Raw genomic sequence first — 18,089 nt, 5'->3', positions numbered from 1 at the left:
AAGATTATTTATTTATTTATTTCACAGAGAGAGAGAGAGATCACAAGTAGGCAGAGAGGCAGGCAGAAAGAGAGAGAGAGAGAGAGAGGAGGAAGTAGGCTCCCCGCAGAGCAGAGAGCCCGATGTGGGGCTCCATCCCAGGACTCTGGGATTATGACCTGAGCCGAAGGCAGAGGCTTCAACCCACTGAGCCACCCAGGCACCCCAGATTCTATCCCTAAAGCATAAATGTGTTAAATTGTTTAAGATCAAAAACATAATTCTCTGTGTGTACTATTTCCTTATTTATCACAGATTGCCCTCTTGCAATGTAGGCTCCCAGGGGACCAGAGCAGCGTTTTGCTGGTACAAGACAGGCACTCGGTACATGAGTAAACAGATGAACAGTTCACTCGCCACGTACCTCCCACTCTACTCCAACTGAACGTCCAAGAACACTGTCGTTCTTCGTGTGCTATAGGAGAATCAAGGTGTGCCTCCTTCCGCTATCAGGTATATGCTCCCAGAACACTATGTACAGAAGGGCAAGGAAGGATCCCACGGTGCTGTTTTTATTTCTGTACAATCTGCCATGCTCCCTGAAAGTCGGAATACTGGATTCTGTCGGAGTAGGCCTCTTCATTGTGCTTCAGGAAGTGGGACCAGACACAAAGGAAGCCATGGGAAATCAGGAAGGGCCCTCCTACCCTCAGCTGGACCAGACACAGCCCAGCTTAGAGCAGACTCTGCCAGCCCTGCGTCCACAAGTCTCCGGCTGCTTAAACCCAAAGTTCAGAAATAAGTTGGTGGACGGGCATGCGGAGAGCCAGTCCCTTCTCAGTGTTAACGCAAGTCCTGTGCACATCAGTTCCGCAGCTAGTCCCGGTCACATGGGCTGGCTTCACCCTACACCACAGCCTGGGGTAGAATCAGGACATTCTGCTACTGCCACAAGTTTCAGGTTCAGTCCAACACAAGAAAATCTGGACCAGTTTAATGTAGCGGAGTAAGCCCATAAAAAATGAAAGCTTTACAAAGCTTCTTCTAGAAAGAGAATAACATGCCTAATACTCTGGGAGATTTCTAGTTACACTACCATCTATCAACACAGTATTCTAAATTATCTATTTTATTACTTATAAAACTGTCCAGTTTCTAAAGTAAAAAAAGGGGGGGGGGACCAAGTGTCAAAGAAAGTATACTGAAGTATAGTAATTTACAAAGACTTGGAGGTTTTCTAAAAACGTATTTTAAAATTCAAGTCTTTGCCAAGTAGATGCCTAACAAAATTAGAACTGCAAGTGAATTAGGGTGATTATATAACTCTTGAGTTGCAGCAATCGGTATTTAAAAAGACACGGAATTAAAAGAAAATCGCTTAGACAAAATGGAGGTGAAGGTTATTTATACTGGTATATTCTTCCAGAAGAGTAATTTTGGCTCGTGAGCATAGGACGGGACCTGTGTTTTTTTCTGAACATAATTTCTGCACAGCACCGCCACTGGTGGTTATAATGTGGACCATTTTTCAGGGAAGGAAGCCCTTATAATCCATGTTCCAGACCCAAATGAAGAATCAAGCCTGCATCTTTCTGGAATGCGGGGAAATGTGCATTCTGCCCATCAGTGTCCTCCGAGACCCAGGTGGGCTAGCATTGTGGCCCACTGCCGGGAACACTGTGGTCTGTGCAGCACAAAGTGTGTATTCATGCAGGGTCTTTCTTAAGAACTCCAGGCTCAAGGTCTAAATAAAAAATTCAGGTAAAACTCGAATCACCGCACCACGGAATCCTTGCAAACCCCCATGGCCACCTTTAATGATTTTTTCCCCATTTCCCAACGTCTGAGGGCTTCCAAACCCCTCAAAATCCGCTTGCTCAAACCGCACCCACCCTCTCTCTCTTTCACTTGAAGCCAAATCTGGCATCAATGTTTTGTCTACTCAGCAGGAGAGTGATTTCAACAATCTCCTGCATTTTATAAGATCAGTTCATTCTTCCCAATATAATAATTAGTTTCAGATGAACCTGGTCACTGTTCCTTGGCTCGATTCCACTGTGGTACGTGCAAGGAGAGGAGGCACTTCCTGCTGAGCTCTTTTTTGGAGCAAAGAATTTGGGTACTATCACAGGCCTGGGATAGAACCTTTGCGATTTACTTCTTTACAACTTAGCTGGCTTTTGATGAACTAGATGTTCCAAGAGATGGACTGAAATCATGATGATGATGGGAATCTTCTCAGTTTACTTTTAGAATGGTTCAGATGAATTATTCCTCAATTTATCAAACTCTTAATAAATCATTAAGAACATAAATCTCAGGACTATGAACAGTTCTGTGTCCCTGCAAACACACCGAGGTTGCAAAGAGGAAAGCCAACGTTGTTATCTGAATATCTTACAACACAATTAACTTTTTAGAAGGTAATAAATACCAGTGGGCAAGGACATACACCAACCCACAGCTAAGGATGTTAGAGAAACAACTGGAAAATCCCTGTTGACAGTGCTTCAGAGAAGAATCACACAAGACATGTTTACAATGGTGAAGACTATCATATCTTTTAATCAAAACTGGCAGAGTTTTGAGCTGTATCAAGGAGGCTGCTTACAGGTTTCCTTTGGGTCTCCCCCATGGACCTAAAATCATCATGTCCTGCATGTTTCCATGAATTAATTCAGTACCAGTAGTGGAATCAACTGTGAGTACTACCATCATTATAACCTTAGGTCATCCTATGCGTAAATCTCAGCAATTCCTGAGTCGTGAATGTGGGCAGGAGTCACCTTGATACATACATGCCTGGAGGCCTTAAATCAGGAGTGTCTCATAGTGTCTTCTGGTGTTTGTCTGTTTCACAGAAAGTGATCTCCTTCCTCTCTGCTTTATCAGGAGATAATTATAGGCCTCCTGACGGTTTATCTTACCTTCACATGTACGGCCATCTGCAGAAATTGAGAAACCCTGTTCGCAGACACAGTGAAAAGAACCGTCTGTGTTGAGACACTCTCCACGAGGACCGCAGCGTCCGGGTCGTTCGCATTCATTAATATCTGGAATTGAAACGAGTTCCAAATATGTGAAAAAAATTTTTTTCCTTTGGTTTCATATGATAGTATGAAACATGCTTACTGGACATACAGTAAGCAACTCCATTACAAAACGGTCGGACACTTATTCTGTGGCCCAAATGCGCTATTTGTACCTACACCAGACCACAAGTTTTAAGGGAGAAACAACTTTGGTTCAATTATATGAATAAGCCCACATTCAACCATTTTCAATTTATGAAAAAAAGCATTTTCATTTTCAGACGATCAACCTTAACATACTTTTTAAAAAAATTTTTTTATTATTATTTTTTACATACTTTTTTTAAAAGACCTATTGGAGGCTTGAGGAACACTAAGAAACAAATTCTGAGAAATGGTCTTCATTCATGAGCATGCTGTGTTCTTTTTGATCTTTCCCACAGCTGTTGGAGCCCCACAGCATTGGGTCCCCTCCATGCCGACTGACTCCCACAATGTGAACTTTTTTTTTTTTTTAAAGATTTTATTTATTTATTTGATAGACAGAGATCATAAGTAGAGAGTCAGGCAGAGAGACAGAGGAGAAAGCAGGCTCCCTGCGGAGCAGAGAGCCCGATATGGGGCTTGATCCCAGGACCCCTGAGCCGCAGGCAGAGGCTTTAACCCACTGAGCCACCCAGTGGGTTAAAGCCAGGCGTCCACACAACATGAACTTCTTAAGGGCAAAACAGGACATGCCTTACCAATACCCTCTGGTCCCTAATGTGGGCCTTCACAATGTCTGCTGAATATATAAATGAAACAGCCTCCCATCTATACTTGGTAGAAAATGGATAAAAGAAATAAAATACAAGAAAAGGAAGGTCTTCCAGATCAGTGAAGTTTTTATTATTTGCACAGCTTTGTGATGCCAATTCTTGAATGACGGGTCAAGGGCTTAGTGCAGTGCCTAACGGACAACGAAGGGTCAGCAAGTGGTAGCTACAATTATTAACACTCATGAACCTATACCGCTGTTCATATGTGCTGACCGTCTTAGCGTTAAGTCTTGTGCTGACCTGTTTGTTCTCAATGAAATGTGATTACACTCCCCATGGCCAGGGTCATGATGCACTTCTAAACATTTCTAATGCATGAAGTGAAATGTTCTATCAAGCCAGTGCTAATTATTGTGGCCACGAGTGCCCACATGATGATATTAATGACTCCTGGAGAATGGTCACTTATTCACACCGGTACTGACCCATGCAACTACCTATCTGCACTGTTGTTTTTTTTTTTTTTTTAAATTTATTTATTTGACAGAGATCACAAGTAGGCAGAGAGGCAGGCAGAGAGAGAGAGAGAGAGAGGAAAGCAGGTTCCCTGCCGAGCAGAGAGCCCGATATGGGGCTCGATCCCAGGACCCTGGGATCATGACCCAAGCCGAAGGCAGAGGCTTAACCCACTGAGCCACCCAGGTGCCCCTGCACTGTGTTTTAATTAGTGTTTTACTCATCTGTGTCCCTTATTACACTGACAGCTCCTTGAAGAGAACCATGTGTCTGAATGGAGTCCCCAACTCCTAGTACAGCATGTTCACAGTGTATTAGGGATGTTTGCCCACCACAAAATCTCAGTTATGGTCATGCTCTCCTAATTAAACCATGATTGGTTAAAATACTCTTAGTTAACTGGGGCCATGAAAACTATCACAGGTCCTTGGAACCCTGCAGGCAGGAGCCCTTCTAAGGCCATTTCCTTACCTTCCTGAAGCCTCTTTTACCTCTCAGTAAAGAGGTCCTTGATGCACTTTCTTAGAAGTCCATCTTTAATTCAATTAAAACTATTTATTGAATGCTTCCTAAGAGAAGTTTGAACAGGCTGGGGTCCTTGCCATTATGAAGCTCACAGTCTAATAGGGGAGGCAGGAGCCAACATGAGTTGCTGTAAAGCTTAATGGGCACATGGAAAACGTATGGATTACGAGCCCTTCCCAGTGACCTCGAGAACATGCTTACCCATCAACCCTAGAGTTCTCCTCCATAAAGTTATTCCTTTCTCTGCACCCAGGATCTCCTGGTGCTCTTCTTTTTGGCCTGTCCCCTTCACTCTGACCCTCTGTCAACACCACTGATTTATTCATCTGTCTACATCAATTCTTAACTCTTTACCATTCTGTTGGCCATATAATTCGCACTAGCTGGCTTATCCACAACTGAATCAAAATAAGAAACCAAGCAGGAATTACTCATATTTCTAAACAATCTTCCCGCTCTTGTTATTGTCACTGATTTAACAGCATTTCAAGGAAGCTCAATGAATCATTTTCTACTTGACTATTTCTCAATGTGACTTCACCCTGTGAAACCCTTTACTTCTTTTATAAAATCTCCAATACCTTTTATGATTCGTCCCGACCCACTAGTAATACCTTAGACTGGGCATCTTTTTTTTGAACTCTGACCATCTCTTGGCTTTTAGTTTCATTTTTTTCTTTCCAGCCTGCTGTGTTGGGTTACCTCTATCTGGGTGACAAGGTTCAATAAAGTTCCACTGGCCTGGGGAGGGGGTCAAGCCCAAGGTCCATATCTAGCCCAAGCCCAAGAGGTTTTCCAAACCTCCTCCTTACTGCATCCTATGCCTCCATGTGGCCCTTTAAAAGCTGCCAACTTGCAGCTTTGCAGAGGGAATAATGCATGAAGGGCTTGCTTCAAGAGAATTCACTGATTAACAAATAATTGTCTAAAAAGTTTGATGACAGGAACTGAAGATGAATTCCCAGACTTTTTTCCAGGAAACTGCTAAGAAAGAACAACACGAATATCTGGAACTAGAGAAACATATGCATCCAATTTGGGTTGTACTTATTGAGGCATGTCTAAACTATGCTGCTAGCAACTCAGCTGAAAGCCAGACTATATTTAAGTTGGGTTTCTTTCATGGGTCCGAGATTCCACAGAAATTCACAATTTGGCATCTGTAAGTCAAAATGCAAAACTGAAGTGTGTTCTGAATCTCCAATGTACACAGTCCCATTCCTACAGAGACTATTAACATGGAATTGCCATGCTGTCTGCATAGCAGCCTTGATTTTGCTGTGGGAAGAGACTCTTAGACTTCCAACCGAATATGCCCTACTGAATATGGAACTATCTTCAGCTTATTGGGTAAAGTTTAAAGCTTAGGTCTGTCACACACTGTCATTCATATATTATATGTTCCATGGTGATTAGCACTGGCGTCAATCTCATTTTCAGCATTAAAACAAAACTGAAATTGATGCCTGGGTACAGAATGGGACCTAGTCATGAGATTAGACAGAAGTAGGCTAGTAACCTCAGGCCCAGTGAAAGATCAGAAGGCTGCCTCCAGTGGCACAGCCAGAGGGACAGGATTTAAAACAAGAGGAGTATGCATTGCCGTTATAAACAGCCTCTAATCGGAGAAAGTGGGTGGTGGAGAAGACTCATAGATAATACTCTAAACGGCATTAAAACCTGTTTCAGGAATATTTTTCATGTGTTTGGATTTAAGTTTTTTAAGCAGACGTATTCATTTATTCTGGAAAGAAAGAATCACCCATGTGACTGAGCCTGAAGTCAACTTAATAAGGATTTACAGTTAATAAAACATGTTTGGAGAAGTGACATATTAGAGTTGATACCAAATCACAAATTGAATGTACTGAGAGAAGACAGTAGTATAATTAATAAATCAGATGACTAAATTACTTCCTTATGATTTAACTCTAGGAGTTTGTGAAATCTGCAATATGAAATCACTGCCCATTTAAAGAAGACTTATTTTGCCTCTATTTGGTCAAAAATTGTGGAGGAAAGGAAGGAGGAAAGAAAGTACTGCTTTTAAACCCAAACGTGTGCAATAAAAACAGAATACCGGGGTTTTTTAGGAGGTAACTCTTGGCATTTTTATATAAATCAAGATTCATTTGAGGATGAAAAAGTTCCAAAATGGAAATAATCACACAGTAATTTTATAATTCAAGTATTTCTTCTCCATTGCATTAAATCCAAGCACATTTACTTTCTGCATTGAAAATACTGAAAAAATTTAAATTCACCTTACTGCATCACAATGACAAATGAATATAGGACATCCAATGGGGAACATCGCAGTATGGTTAAATCTTGGGCTTGGTAAGTAAATTAATTTTTAAAAATCATGAGGCAAAGGCCCAAATCTTTGGTGTCACAGGGACATATAGATGGATGTGGATAATACTACGGACATAGGGTAGAATATGATTCCAACGCTACGTCTTAGAGAGTACACAAATCCTCCCTTTCAAGTACTATACATCCGGGACATGAAAGAGAAGACATAATTGAGGACAATGCAGAATTAAAAAGTTATTCATGTCCAGTAGCAGTGGAAAAGGAGAACTCCAACAACCTTTACTTATACGTACTTTGGGATATACTGCAGAGTTCGCTAATGGAGGGGAAACCATTAAGGGGAAAAAATTACCCAAGTAGCAGATATAAGTATAAAGGTAAATATAAGTGAGAGCCTTCGGTGGAAGAAATAGGCATGGATTTATTAAGACTAATACAAAGGAAACCCTGCATGGCAGCCAGGTAGAGCTAAAAAAGTTGAGATGAAGGATCTAGACAATCTGATTTTTTTAAAAAAAGATTTTATTCATTTATTTGTCAGAGAGAGAGAGCACGCCAGTGAACACAAGCAGGGGGGGCAGCAGGCAGTGGGAGAAGCGGGCTTCTGAGCAAAAAGCCTGATGTGGGACTTGATCCCAGGACTCTGGGATCATGACTTGAGTCAAAGGCAGATGCTTAACAGAATGAGCTCCTCAGGTGTCCCAACAATCTGATTTTTCAGTCCCAGCATCACCAGTAACTCAGTGTACTACACTGAGGGACAAATATGGAGTCTCACAGTCTCCTCCCTTATTGCTATAAACATGGTAATAATTGGTAGGGCAACATAGGGAAGAATAGTGGAAAAAGATCTTGGGCTCAAATCTCTACTATTTATTTGGGAGGACCAAGCTAATTTCCCTAAGCCTCAGTTACTCATGTGTAATGGATATAAGAAAAGCTGCCTCTTAAATTCTCCACAAATCTATGAACTCCTAACAGCAATTGGCACATAGTAGGTGTTCAGTTAAAGCTCTTATGATTGGTGCTGTATTCTTACAAGTGCCTTGTGTCCTCTATACTTTTGGGAGATGCAATGTGATAGCACTTTAAGGAAAATAATAAAACCCTGCATTCTATACCTCTAATTTTGACCAAATTATTAACGAGTTGTTTTTTTGTTTTTTAGGAAGAGAAAAAGCTGAATACTGGATAAAAACAGGGATCACGGAAAAAAAGGATAAATACCATCCATGAGACAAAATGAAACATACCCACAAAAGACATTTAAAAAAAAAAGCCAGAAGATAATTTTTAATCTAGCACCAAGATTGGCCCATGGAAGGAACAGCAAAGTACAGGTGATCTCAGCTACCACAGAAGTTTGCAGAGCTAGGACACAGTTCCAAAATGCCCGAGTTTCAGTTAATATTGAGTGTAAAGTGAGGACTTCCCATAGTTGATGTAGACCCAAGAAAGAGATTTCAAAACTATAATTTGGCACAGCTCATTTACATATAAATGGATAAAGCCGCAGACTACCATCAGGAGTCATCACAGAATTTAACTATGTAAATTAGGACTAAAAAGCAGAGAAGTACCTTGACATCCTTTATGGTCATTTAGCTGGAATCCATCTGGACAAGTACAATCATAGGACCCTTCAGTGTTAATGCAGTCTCCTCCTTGGCAAACACTGTTGTCCTCTAAGCATTCATTGATATCTGTAAGTCAATTTTAACAATTTAAAAGACAGAATAAACTATATTAAAAAATTAAGCATTACTCTTACACGCATTCATGTAAATGAACATTATTTTGCATTGTTCACAATAACATAATGTTTAATGGAAGACAGCTTTTTAACTTTTTTTTTCTTTTTTTAAAAGATTTTATTTATTTATTTGAAAGACAGAGATCACAAGCAGGCAGAGAGACAGGCAGAGAGAGAGGAAGGGAAGCAGGCTCCCTGCTGAGCAGAGAGCCCGATGTGGGACTTGATCCCAGGACCCTGGGATCATGACCTGAGCCGAAGGCAGAGGCTTTAACCTACTGAGCCACCCAGGCGCCCCGCTTTTTAACTTTTAATTTTTAAAAATGAAACAATTTGAAAGGATTTTGGCTTTGAACAATAAATAAATTAAGGGATTAACATCAAATGAAACTGGGAAGAGAAAACATCAAAGTCTTGTACTAAACAATTCACTTGGCTATGTTCTTGGTGACAACAGGGAATAAAAATATTCTTTAAATATGAATTAAGAGGGGTGCCCGGGTTGTTCAGTTAGTTAAGCATCTGCCTTCGGCTCAGGTCATGATCCTGGGGTCCTGGGATCCAGCTCAGAGTCAGGCTCCCTGCTCAGCTGGGAGTCTGCTTGTCCTTCTCCTTCTGCCCCTCCCCCAGCTTATACTCTCACTCACTCTCTTAAATAAATAAATAAAATTTAAAAAAAATAAACAAATGGGATCAGGAGGGAAACAAATCATAAGAGACTCTTAATCTCAGGAAACAAACTGAGGGCTGCTGGGGGGTGGTGGGATGGGACAGGAGGATAGGGTGTCTGGGTTATGGACATTAGGGAGGGTATGTGCTATGAATTGTGTAAGACTGATGATTCACAGACCTGTACCCCTGAAGCAAATAATACATTACATGTTAATTAAAAAAAAAGAAAAAAGAAAAAAATAGAAGTAACTTCCATCATACACTTTACCTATAGTTTTGTGGGAATGTGAATGTTATTTTATTTCATTAAAGAAGAAGGCCACTCAAAGTAAATAATGAATGAATGAATGAATGAATACATAAATATTAAGAAAAATCGTGAGCATCTAGGGGTGCCCAGGTGGCTAAGTTGGATAAGCATCCCATTCTTGATTTTGGCTCAGATCATGATCTCAGGGTCCTTTTGACTGAACCCCAAATCAGGCTCTGCACTGGGTGTGGATCCTCCTTAAGATTCTTTCTCTCCCTCTCCCCCTCTCCCCCGCAAAATAAGTAATAAATAAGCAAAGAAAGCAAGTGGGGGTGGGGGGCTCAGTCGGTTAAGTGTCTGGCCCTTGATTTTGGTTCAGGTGATGATCTCAGCATCATGAGACCAAGTCCTGAGTAGAGCTCACACTAGGCAAGGAATCTGCTTAAGATTGTTTCTCCCTCTCCCTCTGCCCTTTCCCCTACCTCTCTCTCTCTCTCCAAAAAGAAAAAAAAAAAAAAACGAATATTTGGAGCATCTATTTATACAAGATCCTGTACTATGAATCATAAGAAAATTTTTAAAGTATTTGGCATGATTTCTGCTCCCAAACAGAAATGATTTAAATTATATTAATAAAAATAAACACAAAATATTACATCGCTTTGTAAGTCCAAAAAAATTCAACCCAAGAGTTGCCAAAATATATAATTACTTGTCAAAAGAATAGTACCAACTTCATGTGTCACATGGATTCGGAGAAGAGATATCATAAAACCAAAGGTGGCTTCATGTCACATGCTTGAAGTTGGGACCACAGAGTAGAAAGTGGAGGAGGGAAGGTAGGGGGCGCTTTTGGCAGGAAAGGGCATCAGCAAGATCAAAAGCTCCATTGAAGTCACTTACTCAGCAGCTATCACCAATAGGTTTGAGGTTGACTGAATTTTTTAATGCATATATTTATAGCATATGCAACTAAACATGGTTTACGTAACCAGTAATGAGTTCTGACTGTGAGCATGTGAGACAATTAATGACCCCCCTCACTGCGCGAATGCTGGGCAGATCTTTCATGAGGACTGTTTATTACCACATTTACTTCCAGTCAGAGCTCATTACTCCTAACACAGTCCATGACTCCCTCTTCTGTTGTCTGTGCAGGACTTCAATTATTAGCACTGAAGAAAGCTAAGGAACAAAACCTTCTTTGTTTCTCAGAACTAGGCATATGATGGCATTTCTTGCCAATAATTATGATTGCTGCGAAAATGCATGAGAAGTTCCAGGAAGAAGTGAACAGGGAGACAGTTACAGTCTCAGTCTCCTCACTGTCCTGTTCAAAACGCTGGCACACCAAATCGAATTCTCCTTGTGGAGCCCAATCCACTTATTAATAACTGTTCATGAGGCAAATAAAAGAGAAACAAGAAAACACTTCTACAGTTTCGCTCCACTAGAAGAGACACAAGTCAGCCTACATTAAAGCCTACATTAAAATGTTTCTGAATACTGACCCTAGGACATAAAACACAGATGATGTGACTTCGTCACACCTAAAGTAGGGTATCCCTTCTTCTTTAGTGTGTTTTTCCAACGTCACTCAAGTGAAATTTACGTACAATACATGCACTGAATTTTAAGAGTCTAGCTCATTGAGTTTGAACAAATGTAGATACATTCTTGTGACCACCGTACAAAGTACAGACATTTCTTTATCCATTTATATCTGTTGGGATCACTGCTGGATTCTTAAATCATCGCAAATGTGATCATTTTTTTAAGGACCTGTGAGATATCTCTAAGAATGTTATTCTGTAGTTACAAAAATAAGGCTTGGTGATATTTCTCTTTGCTTCTTTTTCCAGTCTGCCCTTAAATTTCCATTCCTAATTAACCATGAAAGAGACACTACAGGAAAACTATGCACAAGAGAGAGAAGAGCTTGTAGGAACCAGGGTCTCCCATGAGGTGTGAAACCTTCAGGTTTCATTCCCATGCCAAAGAACGTTTTATTCGCCAGCTAACTGACACTTGGTATATCAAGATTTCTAAAAGTGGAAACAAAGTTAATAGAGAATATTTTTTAGGCTCAATATAAATTTTTAAATTTTAGATATAAAATAGATAAAAATTCCCTGAAATATTTTAGGTATTTATTTTTGATATAAATTCTATGAAAATAATTCATAAGCTCCAACCCTCTGATTTTTTTTTCAGTAATGATTGTGTCACATGGGGATAAATGCTAGTCTGCTGTGTATGACTCTCTGTCATAAAACATGGATTAAGTGAATATATTAGATCAACCATTAAAAAGAAAGCTGTAGGCATTTCCATGACCCTAAAGTTTTTCTTGTGCCCCTTTTCTGTTTGGCTTCTTCTGGTCAGCACAGTGTTTTTGAGACTGATCTAAGGGCCTGTGTGTACCAACAGCTCTCTCCTCTTTATTGCCACGAAGTGTTGTACCGTATGAATGTGCCCCAATTTGTTGACCCATTCACCTTTGATGAGTGTCTAGACTGTTTACAGCCTGGCTATTATGAATACAGTTTGTGTAAGTCTTTGTGTAATCACAGGCTTCCATTTGCCTTGAGTAAATTCCTAGGGGAAGTGGCGGGATCTATAGTAGGTCTAAATTGGGACGGAGAGGCCCCCTGAAGTGGTTGTGCCATTTTATTTTCCCATCGGGCAGCCATGAGAACTCCAACTTTCCACCCTTATTCTAACAGCTCCATGGCTGTTTTCATGGGTGTTATGTGGGCCTTTGGGTTTCAGATGTACCTTTCCTTGTTCTGTAGGAAACTGGGATAACCAGGGAAAGGCAGATTTCATCGTCAGCGTCGTGTGAAGAATCTCAACTCAAAAAAGACGAAGGAGAGTCCTAAGAACACGAATTTCACCCACAAGGGAAACACTACATTACCGAGATGTTTGCCTTCGCATAATGAAAGTGTGTCAGCTTTGGTCGTACTACTTTAAGATCATTTGATTTTTTTTTCAAAATCTAAGAGAACCTATGTGAGGAAAAGAAACAGTATTCTAAGTATTTATAAATGATTGTATAGATTTGAAAACCCTGCATTACATTAGAGTGTGATTTAGTCTAAATTTTTTGAAAGACCTCTATCTTCAAAAGCAAAAAAAAAAAAAAAAAAAAAGAAAAGAAAAGAAAAAGTAGGTTGAACATTGAGAGAGAGCCCAACATGGGACAGTCCTGCACCTCTGCCTAGGGTGGTGTAAAAGACAGAGTGCTTCTAGGATTTGGGCAGGAGGCTCTAAGGAAACAATGTCAGTCTTGGTCACACCCTCACTCAGAATGCACTGGTCAAAGTCACCAGGGATCCCCACCCTGCTTAATCCCCTGGTTGATTCTGGTCCTCATTCTGCTAAGCAGCAATGTTTGACACAGTCCATGACTCCCTCCTCTCAGAAATGTTTTCTTCTCTTGGATTTTGATTTCCTTCCTTCCTGTCCTGCCACTTGTTCTTCATCCCTTTGGTTGCTTCCTATTCTCCTGCTCACTTAAAATGAGGGGCCAGAACTCCATCTTTGAACCCCTTCTTTCTTCTAGCTATGCTCACTCCCTTGGTGACGTCTTCCAGTTTCACAGCTTAAACACTAGCTACATGTTAATGACTCACAGTCTGGGACTCAACCCTGAATTTTACACACACCGGTCCAACTGCCCCTTAGAGATCTTCATCTGGATACTCATGATAGGCACCCCAAATTTAAAGTGCCCAAGTCCAACTCCTAGTTTCTTCGACAAACCCTATTTCTTGGCACCCCTGCACCTGCTATTCCTTTGAATGGAATCATCTTCCTATCAATAACCAAATGCCATGATCTCAAGGCAGCCTCTGTAAGGTCAGCCCCATCCCCTCTCCCCACTGTCCATATACCCCTGTTTTTTTTCCATAGCATTTATTGTCACTTAAACTATATATTTTACTTATTTATCATGTATATCTTCCTCACTAGAATGCTAGCTCCACAAAGGGAGGAATTCTTGTCTGTCTGGTTTATTGTTGTATATCCTATACCTAGAACAATACCTGGGACATGCTGGGAACACAATTATTCGTGGAATGAATGCATGCATGAAAAGAATGAATGATTTTGACTTGGAAAGAAATGTCATGAGGAAACAAATACAAGCACTTCTTTTCTCTCCTTTTTTTGACTTGGTCTACAAAAAACGACCAAGAGAGAGGGGCCACAGAAAGGCAGAGTAAATCCTAAATCTTTTTCAGGCTTTGCAAGGGACTAGCATGGACCAATCACAGTGACGGGCTGGGGAACGTGCCAAGATGGGGCATGGAAGGAGAGATTGTATCTAGAAGGGGAACAAGTCAGAGGCAGAGCCTTTGGGGCACCTGGGTGGCCTCTGCCTTCAGCTCAGGTCGTGAACCCGGCGTCCTGGGATTGAGTCCCGCATCAGGCTCTCTGCTCCATAGGGAGCCTGCTTCCCCTTCTCTCTCTGCCTGCTTCTCTGCCTACTTGTGATCTCTGTCTGTCAAATAAATAAATAAAATCTTAAAAAAAAAAAAAAGGCAGAGCTTTTGAAGGCTGAGATGCCAAGATCTCTAATAACCACAACAATGGAGGCCAGCCTTCGCAGGCCGAATGGCTACTGAGCGTGTTGGAGCAAGTAACACACAGAAGTTGGCACAATACTTGAGATTTTGACTTCCGGAAGGACTGAGGATAAACACTGCAAGAAAACAAGGCCTTTGGCAGAGTTACGAGAGGGAAGTTACACATGTAAATATAGAAGCCAACAAGAAAGATGGCTCTTCCTCCCACAGCTGGGGGAGGCATGTGAACAGCAAGAGCTCAGTTAATTACAGCTGAATACCACTGGGGAGGGTCGGAAACACTACTGGTTGGGAATTAGCAGGCTGAAGTGCTATTAAGAGTTTCAAAGACAGCACTGAATTACTTGAATGGACTCCAACCCTATTTATAACCTAGAACACTAGGGAAATTATCTCTGACTTTAAGAGAAAAAGGACCAATTATATACTCCAAAAGAAGCCTTCTTATCGAATATCTGTATTAACAATGATGAAAGTGGGCTAAAAGCTTTTATTTGGCTTTTCATGTGGTTGATGTTGACAGACTAAAAATTTGGACTTCTGATGAAATGGGCAACACATTAAAACAGCCGAAAGAGAGCAATATGCCCTCTACCGAGGACCAGTCAATGGCCTTGGTTGCCCTCTATGTTGGTCAGGGGTTAGGACAGAAGAGATGCTGGTGGTCAGCTTAGGTTTTCAGGGCCTTACCATGTGCCCCGTCACCTGTTTACTCTGGAAGAGGTTCCTCCATGGCCGGTCCCCAGCTACACGCTTGCCTCTCTCAGCTTGGAAAGCCACTATGCTGAGTCATTAACTGTTATCCATATGTTATAGAGTTCCCAACACACAATTTTTCAATCAAATTTCATTATCTTGATTCATCACTTGTTTGCCTCTTTTTCAATACGTATGTTGATTACACCTCTTGACTGGAGTGAAGACCCATTTGAACACCATCCTTACTTTTGGATCAAATCCTAGATGATTTACTTATTCAGCACTAACATTCATTTTAAGGCCTCTAAAGCTGCCCTGACTGCCCTCTGGAAAGGCTGTCTCTGTTCTGCCAAGTTCTCTTGTCAGGAAAGTAGGGTGCTAGGAAGTATGATGGCTCTTTCCCAAACAAGAGGGATGACAAGTGAGAAAGCATCATGGCCATTTTTCAATGTGTGTCACATCTGTGCCATAAAACCCCTCACCCAAAAGCTCATGTGCTTCTCTCCAAGGTGGGGTCCAACCTCTCACTCACAGACGCTAACTCTCTATGTGAGGCACAACACTGCCTCGCTCACATTTCTGGTTTCACAACTGATAGGGTTTACATGCGGGACATCAGAGGACGAACAGGGAAAAACACAGTGAGTTGAGCAGACCATGAGCTCAGAGAAATCACATGTGACGTGCTGGGGAAAGATCAGCTCAGCAGCCCTGACCCACCCCGAGGCTGGGAGGCACAGCAGGTGGTGGGGTAGTGGGTGGCTAACAATTACCCAGGGCTGTACACCTGGGGTATCTTTTAGAAATACTTACACAGAAAAATCAAAACTGAATAAAATTTAGCTCACAAGAAGCTTCACAGTTATCTGGAAAATTAACTTGTGTTTACATATTTGGATGCTGGTCCTGCTTAAATAAGGTATTGAACCATTCAGAACCATAGACCCGGGATAAACCATCTAAACCAGAGGAAAGTGAAACTGATTCTTTCTGTATTTAAGCTGGCATCACACTTCTAAAACCCAGCTCTGAGCAGTGCAAGGGAAACCTGGATTCTACTGCCTTCTTTTCATTATTTGTGTAACCACAGGGAAAATGATTTTGCAGGAACCTAGTGTCCTGACTGTGAGGTCAGAAGGTAGGACTCAAGGACAGAAGGCAGGACGATGTCCAGATTTCTCTGGGATTCTGCAGTCAGGAGCAGTTCTCACCTTCACAGTGGTCCCCAAGGGCGGATGCTCTGTAGCCTCGGTCACAAACACAGAGGAAAGAGCCCTCTGTGTTCCTGCATTGTCCATTACTGCAGAGATGATGGTACCGACACTCATCAATATCTACCGGGCAAGACAGTAAAAGGAAAGTGTGTGAGCGGTACTCTAAAAATATTTTTAATCATGCATGTAAAGAAGTCTATGAACTATCTAGTTATAACCAATTTAGACTCTTGGTTATGTGAATTAAACTGATCTCTAGTAAAAAGTCATGAATCCCAGGAGGGAAAATCCAGATGAACTTAAAATCTTAATCAGGAAGCTAAGAATCTGTATATATGCATCCCAATGTTCATCGATGAGTGGCAAATACTTTGCTGTAATCTGTAAACCTCAATTTAGCTTCTTGAATCTCTTTTAGAAGTTCAAGTAGAACACCGAGGTTAAAAGCACTTAGGCCTGTCATTGTCTAAAGCAGAGGTCAGCAAACGACAGCTCACTGCCTACTACTTGCACATGCGTCATAACTGCCCAACAGAAGGCACAGTGATACATTGCATGTATTCAATTCTTCTACTTTTACCATGAGACTTCAAGTCTCCTGACGGGGGGGCTATGTCTACCACATCCTTTCTGACTTAGATGATCTAGCATTTTATGGTGGGCAGGTGTTAATTCACGTTGTTTGTTGGCAGGCTTTGTTCTTCACATCTGAGCACAGTGACCTACTTCTGGGATTCTAGAAGAGCATCAACATCAGTTTCCACAGGGACCCCGCACGACTCTACTCTCCCCTGCTCTGTTACAGCATCGTGTTGATAATCATGGCATTGGGCACCTAACCTTGGATTGCCCCTATTGATAATATGGTAGGTAGTTTTGCATGTATCTGACTTAGTGACATCATAGGCTCTTCAACAGAAAGGATTATGCATATATGAGCCTTATTGTATTACCTGGAGACAGACCTCTTCTCTTATTATACATTCATTTGTAGTTCTCTATGCACGGTGGGCATCTGATAAATGCTTAGCTAATTAAGGTCAGGAGTCACAAACTCACATAAAAAACTTTGAGATGGACTTGTAGAATCTAGAACAAATTAATTTACCTGTGTTGTATGAGTATGCTTGTGTGTGTTCTCAACTTCTAGATTAGGAACTGTAATGTCTTTCCTTCAAATGTTCAAAAGAGGGGAGCATGGGGAAGGCCGTGATAATGTCGGTAGATCTCTTCTTAGTACCATCAGTTATAATAGCATCTTAGAAGACATTTGCACCCATTAAATAGAGTTTACATACAGACACGGATATGATTTGTTTCCTTATTGGTCCTATAGAGTGTGTATTCTGTTCTTAAATAAATGGCATTTAAATGACCTTTCTGTTTAAGAACTCTGGACTCTGGTGCTTGTCACCAGGATATCGTAGTATCTTCAAGCTCAAGAAGCACATACTTATCGAGAAGTGAAGTAATTCTGTGTGAAGTTCGAAGAAATTTATATTTTAAGTCTAAGGTCAGCCTCAGCAAGATCCAAAATACTATCACCTGCGGGAACAGGATGTATTTCACAAACTTTACCCATGATATAAGGGGGATGCTGTTCTTTCACTCTTGCTGAAAAGCCTTCTTCAGTAACATTTTTTTTTTAAAAGGAAAAATTTTAGAAAGGGGAAGAGACACCAAGATGAAGGTCATTAACATTCCATAGCATCATGCCAGGCTGATCTAACGACCTTCCAATTACTAAAATCTGAGTAGGTAAAACTTTCGAATGAAC

At 41.1% G+C, this 18,089-nt stretch overlaps 1 protein-coding gene across 12 annotated transcripts in view; it reads right to left on the bottom strand.

Annotated features, from left to right (window-relative positions):
- Positions 1-18,089, bottom strand: part of LTBP1 (latent transforming growth factor beta binding protein 1) — a 399,079-nt gene that overhangs the window by 76,051 nt on the left and 304,939 nt on the right. For all 12 annotated transcript variants that reach the window (XM_045079241.1, XM_045079243.1, XM_045079244.1 and 9 more), the window contains 3 exons: positions 16,310-16,432; positions 8,710-8,832; positions 2,907-3,032 (listed from right to left, as the gene is read on the bottom strand). In XM_045079241.1, the coding sequence (XP_044935176.1) occupies positions 2,907-3,032; positions 8,710-8,832; positions 16,310-16,432 (372 nt within the window). The remainder of the gene's footprint in view (positions 1-2,906; positions 3,033-8,709; positions 8,833-16,309; positions 16,433-18,089) is intronic.

This window comes from Mustela putorius, unplaced genomic scaffold (genome assembly GCF_011764305.1).
Source record: "Mustela putorius furo isolate JIRA1106 unplaced genomic scaffold, ASM1176430v1.1 tig00000281_pilon_pilon_pilon, whole genome shotgun sequence".
Taxonomy (NCBI): domain Eukaryota; kingdom Metazoa; phylum Chordata; class Mammalia; order Carnivora; family Mustelidae; genus Mustela; species Mustela putorius.
Note: the sequence above shows the minus strand (reverse complement) of the source record. Positions and strands in the feature narration are given on the sequence as shown.